General features: G+C 34.9%; 1 protein-coding gene across 10 annotated transcripts in view; it reads left to right on the top strand.

Moving 5' to 3' along the window:
• The window catches only part of RALGAPA1 (Ral GTPase activating protein catalytic subunit alpha 1), a 318940-nt gene that overhangs the window by 116050 nt on the left and 188893 nt on the right, over positions 1-13997 (top strand). For 7 of the 10 annotated variants that reach the window (XM_078150316.1, XM_078150315.1, XM_020991362.2 and 4 more), the window contains 2 exons: positions 9268-10797; positions 12507-12631. In XM_078150316.1, coding sequence (XP_078006442.1) covers positions 9268-10797; positions 12507-12631 — 1655 coding nt within the window. The remainder of the gene's footprint in view (positions 1-9267; positions 10798-12506; positions 12632-13997) is intronic. The other 3 variants (XM_020991372.2, XM_020991370.2, XM_078150319.1) reach the window with 1 other exon arrangement.

Here is a 13997-nt window from a genome sequence, read left to right as displayed (position 1 = left end):
GAAAAGTAACTAGACTGTCACTCTATGCGTTTTGACCTATTCATCCTACTACTAAGGAAGCATTCTAAATCAGAGACAGAAACAAAGGTCCAAGATACTAAAATTCTTAATGCAGTTACAAACTACTAGTTTATATGCTTGTTGATTTGACTATTAGAAAAATGAAAAAAAATAGGGCAAATGTAAATTACAAGGGAACTAGGTAATAGTTTAGAACCACACCGAGACTTTTGGAACACCTCAGATATTAACATTAATAGCAACATTTCTTAAAGGTGACAACAAAAGAACTGGGCAAAAGCAGGTGCCCTTTTCTTGTGGAATGGCTGGAAAAAAGAACTTTGCTATATGAATGTAATAGAATATTATTGTATAGCAAGAAATAACAAAGATGAGGAATTCAGAGAAACGGATTTTTATGAACTGATGCAGAGAGAAATAAGCAGAATCAAGAGAACAACATATGCAATGACCACTGCAGTATAGATTGGAAAAATCAGTAAAACAAAAGTTGAACAAGAGACAATGAAACATATTCCGTGGAGTGTTATCTACATTCTCAGATAAGGTCACTCACCACCAAATGTTTGTGCTTAATTGTTTATCTTAAAATTATAATAGCACTTTGAAATGTATATAGTCTCACAATTTCTCAACTAGTTTGACATTGCTATAGCTATTTGCCCACTGACCTGCTGTTGGAGGCTGCAGGTTGAAAGCTTGTTGGTACTTCAATACAGTAGTGCTAGTAATGGTGTGAATCTAGCTGGGTAGCAGAACCTTTTGTCATGTTCTCTAACTGATCAACTAGAATAGTGCTATCAGACTCAAATAGAAATGGATCCTTGCCAGCAGCAAAATGATTTAGAAAACCACAAATTGATATAATCTATCTTGTATTTTTATTTATTTTGTTAAACATTTCCCAGTTACATTTTAATTCACAGCACTAAGTTCACAGCACTTAGGAGTTTTGCTGACCACTTGACACATCAGTTTAGAGGAAAGGTAGCTGTGTTTTGACTCTTTATCCTTTGAATCATTTTTCTTAAAGCATAATCAGCATAGCATAAGTAGAAAGATCATTGGATTTGTAGTCAAAAAGACTTGACTTTGCCACTTTCAACCTCCTCTATAAAATGGGAAGATAATACTTGCCTCACTCAACTAATACTTGTACAGGAACATTCAGGTAAATGTTTAACAACTGGTTATCCCAAAAATAAGCACACACACACACACATATTATTTAGTTTAATCTGCATTATTAACATTTTCTCCATCACTTTCTTAATTCTAAACAATTTTTAAAAAGACTTTATTTGTAGCATTTGTTGATTTTAGGGGTACAAATGCTTACATTAAAAAATTAACAATCATCTCTGATTTGAGCTGGCTCCAGCTCACCCCTGATTGTATTTCACAGGGGTTTTGTGAGAAAAGTACATTTTAAATCTATGAAACACTAAATAAATGTGAATAATTAATGTTGGAGTTTATCTTCATTATCACTAACCTAGGTTGATTTTTTTCAAAGCATCCTGTCTGCCTATATATTCAGCACAATATCTACATTTTTCATGTCCCAGTTTTAGCATATTTTTTGTCTGGGTGAATATACTTTCTCTTTATTTTAAAGAAAAACTTAATGTAAAAACTAACTTATATTTATAATAATTTAACATAACCTATATTTAACATAATAACATAATAATTTAACGTAACATTTCAAAACAGTACTAGTCAGACATTTTCTTGTACTTTATTCTGTTGAGTAAGACATGTACTTTGGCATGAACATTCCTTTATATATTGCATTACCATTCAGAGCTTCCTTCTAAGATTTGACATTTTAGTAATTAGATGCCAGTTCTTTCAAAAAAAAGAAATGGCCAGAGTAGTTACTTTTAATTTATTATTTAGAAATAAAGCCATAATCAGAGCCTCATTAAGGAAATTGAGATTTCTGTGACTTAGTTGAAGCTTACTTTTCATTCTCTCAGTACTCAAAAAAACTTTGAAGTCTTTCAAGCTATGGTGAGTGAATCACTTTGGCTTGTTTCATTTATAAAATAGAATAGTTTTAAGAGAGATTAATATTTATTTCAAGATTTAATGTTTATTAAAATGACTTTTTATATTTAACATAAACACTATTATAACTAAGTTATTTCAGGAAGGCATCATGGCTTCACTAAGCTATAGACTCTCTTCTGATACTTGCTGTGATCACACATGGGCAAGTAAGGAGCCTTAATTTCCTTATCTGAAAAATAATGCTAACAATACTTACAATATCTACCTTAAACTATTTTTGTGAGGCCAACATAGAATTTTGTATGTAAAGTACTTTGCAAAGTTTAAAACAATATGTAATTAACATTATTTCACAATTCTTTAATCTTTAGTACTTATAAAGCCATTATCTTAAGCTGTATAAAATAAAATGTTTCCATTTATCCTGTTATGCTCTGTAATTCACTAGTTAGCCTTGGCTTATTACTAAACTTATATTTGCAATGACTAATAAATAGCAAACCAATTTTTGATTCTATATGTGAACTGATTTTTGCTATAGAACAAATTTTGTTTTCTTCTTTCTGGCGTTAATTTTTTTTATGCCTTTTGTATTTACATCAGATTGGTTTCTGATTATATCCCTTCTCACACCTATTCAACAAGCTTTCTTTTATAATAAAGGTTAAAAAAGAAAAAAAATTCAAAAATAACAACACCAACCACATGTGATAAAATATGCAACATTCTATACCATTAGGACTCCATTTCAGTATAGCACAGGTTTTTAAAGAAGTTCACAAATGTTAATTCTATAATTTTTATCAGTTTTTCTTTTTAAATGTGGGTCTGTGTTCTCCTTTTAAATATTAATTTTAAAAGTTTGAGATGATTTAATCTTAAATCTGTTAAATTTGTATTCAAACCTAGCCATAAGTTTAATTTTAAATAGGTTTAATAAAATACAATTAATTAAAACTGAAACTTTGCTATCTTTACCATTTTTTATAATCATGTATTGACTAAATTTAATGAGAACTATATTTTAACATTTGTTTGTTTTCTCATTTCAAAACTTCTTTATACATTAGACTTTTGTTATAGGAAACTGTATTAACAGAGTATTCACTAACATTCTAGTATTTTTACCTCTTTCATGAAAACATCTTTTTATTTTATTTTAGCTAACTTATGTTAAAACTGTTAACTATTTTTCTGTCATGCAGAGGACACCTTAAGACTATCAAGGGAATCGATGAAAAAAAAGTGAGGGAAGGTAGCTTAACAGTATACAGTGGTGAATCAGTGGAATAGGTTAGGTACACAATATACAGTAGGAAATGCCCTAGTAATCTTGTGTTTGATAAATGCAAAGGTCCAGACTTTTGCAATAAAAGCTCACTGTTCAACAAAAACTGCTAGGAAGATTGGAAAGCAGTTTGGCCGGAACTAGATAGAGACGAATACCTCACACCATGTACCAAGATAAGTCACCAAATCATGTACCAAAATGGCTACATGATTTAGGGTTTAGATAAAAAGCATGGTACAATAAGCGAATTAGGGGAGTGTGAAATAGTTTACCTGTCACCTGTGGATAAAGGAAGAATTTATTATCAAATAAGAGATAGCATTTAGGGATGTAAGATGGATCGTTTTTATTACATTAAACTAAAAAGATTTTGTACAAAAGCAATGCAGCCAAGATTAGAAGGAAAGCAGAAAACTAGGGAAAATTTTTTACAGGCAGTTTCTCTGATAAAGCCCTCATTTCTCAAGTATATTGAGAATTGAGTCAAATCCATAAGAATACAAGTCATTCTCCAATTGATAAATGGTCAAAGGATATGAACAGGCACTTTTAGATGAAGAAATCAAAGCTATGTATAGTCTTATGGCACTGAATGACTGTTGATAAGAGAAATGGAAATTAACTATGAGGTATCACCTCATACCTATCAGATTGGCTAATATGACTGAAATAGAAAAGTACAAATGTTGGAGGGGATTTGGGAAAATTGGGACACTAATGCACTGTTTATGGAGTTGTGAACTGGTTTAACTATTCTGGAGAACAATTTGGAACTGCACCCAAAGGACTATAAAACTGTGCCTACCCTTTGACCTAGCAATACTGCTACTAAATCTGTATCCCAGAAAGATTTTTCAAAAATGGAAACGAACCTATGTGTACAAAATATTAAAACACCTCTTTTTGTGATGGCAAAAAATTGGAAATTGAAGGGATGTCCATCAGTTGGGGAATAACTAAGCAAGTTGTTGTATATGACTGTGATGGAATATTATTGTGCCTTTATGAGAAATGCTGAGCTGGAAAGACTTACATGAAGTGATGCAGAGTGAAGTGAGCAGAACCAGGAGACCTTTACACACAGTATCAGCAGTAAAAAGTACAATGATCAACTGTGAATTACTTAGCTATTCCCAGCAATTCAAAGATCGAAGAAAATTCTGAAGGACCTATGATGAAAAATACTGTCTACCTCCAGAGAAAGAATTGATTGAGTCTGAATGCATAGGAAATCATGCTGTTATTTTACTTTATTTTTCTTGGGCTTTTTTGTCTGTGTTTTCTTTCACAGCATGAGTAATATGGAAATGTTTTGCATGACTGTGTGTGTATAACCTTTATTAAATTGCCCGCCTTCTCAGCAATGGGAGAGGGGGAGGAAGGTGAGAGCATTTGGAACTCAAAAGTGTAAGAAACAAACGTTAACATTTGCTTTTTAGTGGGAAAATATTAAAATTAAAAAAATAAACCAACCCACTGCATACATGCAGAAAATAAATATAATTGAAATGTATTTTACTTTTGGGCAAAGTTCAGGACTACATGTTTTTTAGCAAGCATTAGCACACTAGAGTGTTATAATCTCTGCAGAATTTGGTGGAGTTAATTCTTCCTGGATTATATCCAAAGGAATGTTATTATTGAAACCTCTGACATGTATCTCAAGGCCTGAATTGTGGCACTTAATAATTTATGTGGAGAATTCACACTAAATTTTCTGGATGACTTTTTGTTGTGTGTTGCTAAGATTGGTTGATTGGATGACTGCCTTGCTTTAGTTGAATAGTAAGTTGAAAATAACATTTTGTTTTTAAATAGGCCCTATGTGTCTGAGAACTAGGAAGCAAAGTAAGTATTCCACATATTCAGGGCAGCTTTTGGATGCAACTCTTCTTTTGCTTTCTTGGAGTAAAGCTACCGATCTGGTGCTGAACATCCTAGTCCCAGGGGCCCAATCACTACATTTGCCATCTGCTGTCTATATAAAAGCACCACAATGCCAAAAGATCTTCATGTCTATCAGCTCTTGAGTGTTTGGGAGCTAGAAACAGTTGAGGAATATAGGATACTTGCATCCATCTGAGGTCTTAAAAACATATTCATCAGAGCTCTTGATTGTCAGGATACCAATAGTACTACCAAATTGACATTCCTAAAACATGTTATTGACCATGTCACTCCCTTGCACAACAAGATTTACTGGCTCTTCCTTCTGTGATAAAATGCAATCTTTGTTTGACATTTGAAGCCCTTCAAAATCTAACTCTAGCCTGTCTATCCAGGTTATTTACACATTACTCTTCATCACACGTACTATATTTTAGCCAAATTGTGCTACTTTTTCTTCCCTGTATATGGAATTCCAGTTTTCTGTCTCTGGGTCTTTAAACAGGCTGTTCCTTCTATCTGCAGTGTTACTCTTTTTTCCACATTTTTTAACCTCTTACTCCCTTTAAAGCTTGACTCAAATGTCACCTTTACCAAAAGGCCTTTCCTGATTATTCTAGTTAGTGTTCCCTCTACCCCCTGAAATTTCTTCATGTATATTTTTATTTACTAAACTTCTTGAATATGGGATTTAGTTTTGGTCTTTGTTTCCCCCAGTACCTTAGCGCAGCATCTTAATCGGCACTTAACTAGTTGAGTTCCCTCATCTTCATCATCCCCAAAGCTTCAAACCAAGTGTGAGTCACTCCATAGACACCTGAATACCAGGGATTTATTGACCTAGGTACCCTGTTGGTTCTACTTCCAGCTCTTAAGTGGTTGAAGTTATGGAGTGGAGAAGCTGATAACACTCCTCCCATAGTAAAGCAGTCTTCAATGAAACCCCAACTCAACTACTGTCCCCCCGTCGTCTTCCCCCCCCCCCCCCGAACATACCTCAGTGCCTGAGGCCTCTTAACCCTGGAACATCCTTCTGCTCTGCCAATCCCCTTCTCCTAGTGGTCAGTTACTGCAAAGGCCTCTGTCTTGAGTATAGGTTCAAGCCAGCCATGCTTCATACCCTTTCTGGTTGTGCCTATGATTCTTAACTTTTCTAACATGTACCTTCACTTACCTTCTCCCCACCAGTGCCTGCTTTTCAGCTCCCTTTTATGTGTTGTGTATCTCCCCTTCCTCTCCCCCCCATCAGAATGTAAGCTCCCTGAGAGCAGGGACTATTTTTCTTTTTGCTTGTATTTGTATGCTCGATACTTAGCTGAGTGTTTGGCACATAGCAAATGCTTAATAGATGATCATTACTGTGCCTTGTCTTGCTAAAGGGGATAGCACTTAATCTTCTCTCATTTTGTGATTGGAAAACTTCCAGTGCCTTTTCTACATATTGCAGTGATTCAGAATTACTATTTGCTGATTCAGATATCTATTCTTACTTTTCATCTGTGTCCATCTTTGTCCTCCCCCTTGTACATATCTCCCAGGAATTCCATTCCATTGTGCCATTTGAACCTCTTTCATTATTAACAGATATCCCTTTTTCCTGTGCCGTTTCATTTCATGCTGTTTAGTCTATTCATGGAAACCTCAGTAGGTGGCATACTCATCATTGTCACTTCCTTCATCATTCTTTACCACCATCTCTTAGCAGCTTTTCCTTCTTTGAAATTCGTTTTATTGGTCTGCATCAGCTACTCCAGATTCTCGCTGCAGTCATATGCTGGTCTCCAAGTCATTTTCTGTGATTTCTCAACGAATTCAGCACATTGCTCACACTGTTTCCACCCAACCCCTTACCTTCATATCCAGGGCCTTCCTCTTGAACTTCCTACCCTTTGTCCCACTTTCTCAGCCTTCAGCTCCTCTAACTTTTACATTGTCATTCCACTTAAGTCATCTGTAGTGGTAAACACATATTTTATCATATTCCGTAACTCGGCTATGATATTGGACGTTCTTTTCTCTGGTCATAACTCCCTATCTTTTGATCTCTTCCTGTGCTTCACTCCTCCCAAACCTGTTGTTTTTCCTCATCATGGTCTCTAATCCCTCTTTACTCCTTACCTTTTCTCCTAGTTTTATCATCTGTTCTGTGGCCTCTTTTCCTTCTCTTCATAATCTTACCCGTGTGGTTGATCAGTTCAACTGTACACTGTCCTCTGTTCATGAATCTCTTGCTGCTTCATCCTGCTTCATCATTGCTGCCTCACGCTTTGCCAAATTCCAACCCTGTGTTTACCTTCACTATCATCTCTTCTACTTGAGGGTTTCTGAACACTGCTGGAAAAAAGTGGCAGAATCATTCCTTTTGCATCTACTACAGAATTCTATCAGATAGACCCTTACAGCTAAATGCTTGCTAATCTTCGTTCTGCATTAGTTGACTTTCATTCTCTTAATAGCTATTCAGAACCTTCTTACCTTTTGAAATCCCCTATAGTACCTGCAGTCACTTCCCTCTCAGCATAGTATATCACCTCTTACTAAGAAAATACAGATTTTGGATCTTGTATGCTTTTCCCCTCCACTACCTCTTACTACTCTGCTATATCATATCACATCCTTTCATTTTTTGCTTCATTCCTGAAGAAAAGGTAACTCTTTGCTGAGACCACCCCTTTCTGTTTAAGTCCTTGTTTTCATCCCCTACTTCTGTCTCTTCCAGATTCGCTCCATCCATTCTCTTTATAATCTTCAGTCTGTTCTTATCCATTGTTTTTCTCCTTCTGTCTAGAAACATGTCCAAGTTCTTCTTATCCCATCCCTTTCCTTATAGAACTTTCATTTGATCCTCCCATGCCCTCCACTACTATACTGTATCTTTCACAGCCAAATTTTTAGAATGTTTTCAACGCTTGTTACTTCTATTTCTTTTCCTGTCACTTCTCAACTTCTTGGAATTTGGCTTCCAAATCTTATTGCTCAACTGAAACTGATGTCTCCAAAGTTTTCAAAGATGTCTTAATTTTTTGAATTTGTTGGTCTTCTCTGAGTCCTCATTCTGCGGTTTGCTACTGTTGACCACCCTCTCTTCCTGCATACTCTCTCCTTCCCTGTTGCTGCATTGTTACTTTTCTTTTGTCCATTAAGCGTGTGATTCCTCCCCATCAGTTCCCATTGTCCTAAGCTCCTTTTTTTCTTCTATTTTCTCTTGATGATTTCATCAGCTCCAGTGGGATCAGTTATAATCTTGTCATTAATGATGGCAAAATCCATATATCTAGCCATAATGTCTCTCTCCGAGTTCCAGTCTTGAAATGTCGACTGCCTCTTGCATATTGTTATCTGGTTGTCTGTCAGGCATTTCAAATTTTAAATGACAGCTGCACCCTTCTACTTTTATAGAAACAGAAGACAAACACTGTTTATAGAAGGGAAAAAAAGGTACATTTGTCCTACTCAGAAGGGAAACTATGAGAACCTAAAAATTGGGAAACCCAAAGTCTTAAGACAGTAAAAGGTACTAAAGGAAACTATATTAAAGGTGGTTTTTGTTTTTGTTTTCCTCTTCTGGAATGTCCCTGGATTTGGAAGCTGATAATGAATTTATTCCCTTGTTGTTTATTTTTGTTTTTAAAATATCTGTAAATTTTTCAGTATGCTTCCAGATTCTATACTATAATGTTTCTATCTACTTCTTGTATTAAAAGACATACTAAAATTTTGATTCTCTCTGCTTTAGAACCTGAATGTGAGAAAAAATTGACATGACAAACTTTTTAATTACTTGACTTATTGGCACAGCTCTATCGTTTAATTGCACTTCCAGTATTTCATGGCCCTATTTGTTTCCATTCATATTTAATGTTTAAAATAAATTCATTGGCAATATGTTTTACACTAGTTTGTACCCATTTAAAATAGCATGTTTGTATTTACTAGATCATTTTCCATATGCAAACAAATCTAAACTCTTCATTTTAAAGCATGTATGTTGAGTACATGAATGAATACTTATTTTGTGTATGCCCACAATACATAATTTTTCTATTTTACAGACATTGATGATGCCCAGATACTTCCCCGAACAACTAGAGTCAGACATTTTTCACAAAGTGAGGACACTGGAAATGAAGTTTTTGGTCCTTTGAATGAGGAACAACCATTGCCACGAAGTAGCAGCACCTCTGACATCTTGGAGCCATTCACTGTTGAACGAGCCAAAGGTGCAGTTCCTGTCATTGACAGTTCATCCCGTCATGTGCCAAGCTTGCAGAGTTCCACAGAGACCTCTTCAGTATCTAGATCCACTGAAAGCTGCATCATTGATTCTAATAGTAAAGAGTCTTCTCTGGAAGTTGGTGATAGCATTTATGACCATCTTTGTCATTTAATAGGTCCAGTAGAACTTGTAGATACAGCTTTTGAACAGATCAAATATAGTGACCTTGAAGGAGATGATGATCTTCTTTCTTCTCTGAAAGAATATCTTAAGGAAAAACAAGAAAATCATAGTAATTATAATATAGGTAGACTTGCAACTTCTCAGGAAGTTATTGCATCATTAAGTAGGGATGAGAGATTATTGACTAGATTAGATTGTGTAGATCAGACAATTAAACCAGAAGATAACACCCCTGTTCTAGAAATGGCGGAGAACGTAGAGTTTCAACTAGAACAAAATCCAGGTGATTTCATAAGTAACATTACATGCAATCAATCATACAATTTCACAAGATCTCAGGCTTTTGTTAAGTCCAAGGACGTATACACTGAACCTGAATCAAGTTGTCCATATGATAAAGAAAGAAAAAGGTATCTTCACAGACAAACAGCTACTGAAGCAGATATAGATACGGACGTAACATTAGCTGAAAAGCTTAAAGGTATCCACATTAATGAAAAAATTACTGTTCCATTTGTTATGGATGTCAAGAAAGTTCCACTAAAATCTCCGGTTAATTATGAAATACCTCATATTATGGATGCCTGCAAACTTTCTCCAACCAAAAGGAGCCTTTCTGAAACAGTGAGTTATAGGGCCAAAATCATGAAAAATACCACTAAGAAAAGAAATAGTGTCCATGTTACCTTTAGGCCATCTACTGAATCAGTTCAGTTTTACAATCCTCTAGAAAACAAAGAGGCTCCGTGGAAGGCAAGACTACGCAAGTTCAGTGGCTTCAGTAGTAGCAGCAGTACCAGTAGCAGTGGCACCAATACTAACATTAGCTCAAATACTGCCACAGAACTAGTCAAGCCTGGTGTATATAGACCTTTGGATGTAATGAGTACAGCATCAATAAATAGTAAACCAGTTAAGGATTCTACAGAGATACATGCAACCATGTTACAGAAAGAAGGTTTTACAGTTAATCATTCAAGTAGTCGTTGTGCTCTTAGGTCTTCAAGTCATGAGTTAGGACTACAACAGGGATCCCTGGGTGGCGTTTATAAAACTGTTGTACATGCTCTTTCGAAGCCGAAGGCAAATGTTTCCCCACAGAGGCAGAACAGAGTGCCACCAGAGGCTCCACTGAGGGATCTGTACAGTCATGTTATGGGCTATTTTGGAAGGAAAGCTGCAGGTGAGCACTAACTGTGCAGAGCGCAAAAGGAGAAAGACAGCATCAGTTTGGCTTAATGCAACTGAAGCAAGCTATAAGCAATCAAGAAGCTTTGGGATGGTCACTGCTTTTTCTCTGTTTTGGTTATGCATGCATCTTTACCCATCTGAATTTCCCAGCATAAAATATCTTTATTTACTTTGTAAATTACTAATTTCCTTTTTAAGGCATTTGGTCTTTGCTGCTAAGCATCAAGTTAGGGAAGAGGAAGAGACAGGAAATTATTAATGACCATCCAAAGAATTAAACATAAATGTTGTTGCCTACCATATGGGCCTTTAAAATGAATCTCAGACATGTATCATGCTTTTCTTTTCCAAGTGACTTGTTATTTTTACTGTTGATTCATTTAGTTTTCTTCCTCCTCCTGCTATTCCTCCTTATCTTTGGGAGTAAAAATACCTTGAAGCTTTTTGACATAATAGAAATCCAGATGATATAATTAGCCCAGATAATTTTGGTTAACAGTTATTGAAGCTAATATTTCTTAAAAAACCTTCATGTTGATTTAGTTACTTTTCAAACAATTCGTAAGCATTCCTTAGACTTTTCAGTTTTGCATTCACTAATATGAGTATAAGTTGCAACGTAGCAACATTCATCATTGCTTTTTCTTGAAGTTTTGGATGAGCTCAAAAGTTTATGAAGGTTTATTGATGACCTAAATGTGGAACTTTTACAGAAATATTAAAAAAAAAGATTATGATAACTGATTTCACTGATCTTAGTTCATAGTTAAAATACATTCACCAATGTGCAAAATAGAAAAGTTTTTGTTTTTGTTTTGTTCTTTAAATATTTATTAATTTGGTTAATTTAGCCTGAGTAACAGAATGTTCCATAAAGCATCTTGCATTGAGGCATTAATACCACCTGAGGGCAGCCTTTGAAAGCTTAGTTACAGTATAGCCAGGCCAGTAAGGTAATTATATTTCATAAAATACTTCTGACCAGTTTGTTATTTTAACCCAAAATGTTTCACATAGTTCATTAGAAATATAATGTGCTGATTTTTAAAATGTTTAAAGGAAAATTTTTAACATTCAGTTTTAGTAAAATTTTCTTATGTAAATGAATTCATACAGGAAACAAAATATACCTACTAAGTATTATATTTTATAACAAAAAAATGGTGTATTAAGAGACCTCTATACGAGTAACGGCCTTTCCATAAAGCATTAATCATTCTGGACTTGCAGAAAGGCTAGTTTCTATAATGTGTCTTGATTATAGAATTCTGTTTAAAAATATACCAACATAAAATATCACAAGGTATTTTTAATATATCAAAATGAGATAGTTTCTGTGAAGTTATTTATAGAGAAAGGGAAATACAAATTATTAGGGCTATTTTCAATAAAAGAGGAAGGGAGGAAGAGCTATATGCTAGTATCTTTACAGCCAATATTAACCTGACTTCAACTAGTGCTTACCTGTAAGCTTTCTTGCTATTTAAGATCATACTGGAGATTGACTAACATCTGCTTAGTTTAAAAGTAAGTGTCAGATTTACTAATCTCAAAATTAAATCTAAGAAAAAGGAAACTATTCCTAAATGCATGTTTGGTGAGTAATTGGTATGGCATCGGAATTTTAAAAAATATTTTGTTTTAAATTTTAAAAAATAAGTTGCTTCTCCTTACTATATATAGTTATTCATTTATTTTTAGCCAGTAAAGAGGACATGAGTCAAAAGCTGCACCTTCTTAACAGTGACATTGGCAGCAGCAGTGCTAACATTCCTGACCTGATGGATGAATTTATAGCTGAAAGACTCCGAAGTGGTAATACATTGGTAAGCATATTTTGATTTATTTTGTTTATGCTAGCAGGAGAGTAAAGAAGATCTGCAAAATTTTATTTTATTAAAGAACACATTAAAAGTAATCTCAAAATTGATATTTTTAGAATTTCTGTATTTTAATTTACTTTAGGGTTTTATATATACTTATAAATCCACTGCTATAGTTTTAAAGACAAGCTGGTATATACTTTTTATCAGGTGAAAAATAAAAATTTTCTGCTTGTCAAAGGCAAAGGCCGTATAAGGAAGTAAAGGTTCTACTTTCCCAGTTCCCAGTTGTATAGGCACCTAAGATACTGACCTCATCCATCTCTGATGATATTGAAATCAGAAGACCTGGTTTTGAATTTCATCTTTTTCATTTACTAGTTCTGTGACCTTTGGCAAGTAATTTAATCTCTCTAGTCTTCAGGTGTCAAATGAAATAGTGGTACTGTATGACCTTTGAAGTCCCTTTCAACTTTAAGTCTATATTCCTATGGTTCTACTTACGTGGTGCTGAACACCATTGGGGGAGATCACCTAACTGTGTCAGCTGGGTCCACTACAAAGTTGTTAACTAATGTTATCTGTGTATCTCTAAGGCAATGCTTTTTTTCTTCCCCTACTGACCCTCTATCTCATTCCCTTCATCATCTGTTCGAAACCAGCTCTCTCCTCCCTCTCATCGGAGGGCCTTGATTTATTGAGAAAAGTATGTTTCTTTGTGGAAAATAGAGACCATCCTGAATTCCTTTGTCTCTTCTACTTACATTTCTCATTTTATCCCTTTTTGGTCCATTCTCTGATGAAAAGGTAGCCCTTTTCTTACTATAGGCTTTCTGTTTATGTACTGTATCCCATCTCTTCTAAGCATGTTTTCTCTTTCTCTCATATTCGGATTTTTATTATCTGTTGTGTCATTTGCTACTGCCAAATATTTTCCCCATCCTTAAAAATTCTCAACTTGGCAACTTGACCTAGTGTCCTCCAATTATCATTTTCTATTACTTCTTCCTTTCACAGCCAAACTGCTAGAAAAAGTCATCTATACTCATTGTTTCTATTTCATCTCCCACTTAACCACTTGTAGTCTGTATTCTGACTACATTACTAAACTGAAAATACTCCCAAGTTTACCAGTGACCTCTAAGCTCTTGAATCCAAGGGCCTCTTTTTAGTCTTCAACCTTCTTGACCTCAGCTGCTTTAGTCACTGTCAACCACTCCCTTCTTGTGTTAAGTGTTCTCTTCTGGTTTTGCTCATTTTTAAATGAGTACTCTTCAGTCTCTTCTACTGCATCATCAGTTTGACAAATATTTATTGTACTTACGGGTAAGGGACTTTTCTAGGATTTGGGTATGTGAAGACAAAAAAG

Source organism: Phascolarctos cinereus, unplaced genomic scaffold, assembly GCF_003287225.1.
Source record: "Phascolarctos cinereus isolate Bilbo 61053 unplaced genomic scaffold, phaCin_HiC Scaffold_2;HRSCAF=192, whole genome shotgun sequence".
Taxonomy (NCBI): Eukaryota; Metazoa; Chordata; class Mammalia; order Diprotodontia; family Phascolarctidae; genus Phascolarctos; species Phascolarctos cinereus.
Note: the sequence above shows the minus strand (reverse complement) of the source record. Positions and strands in the feature narration are given on the sequence as shown.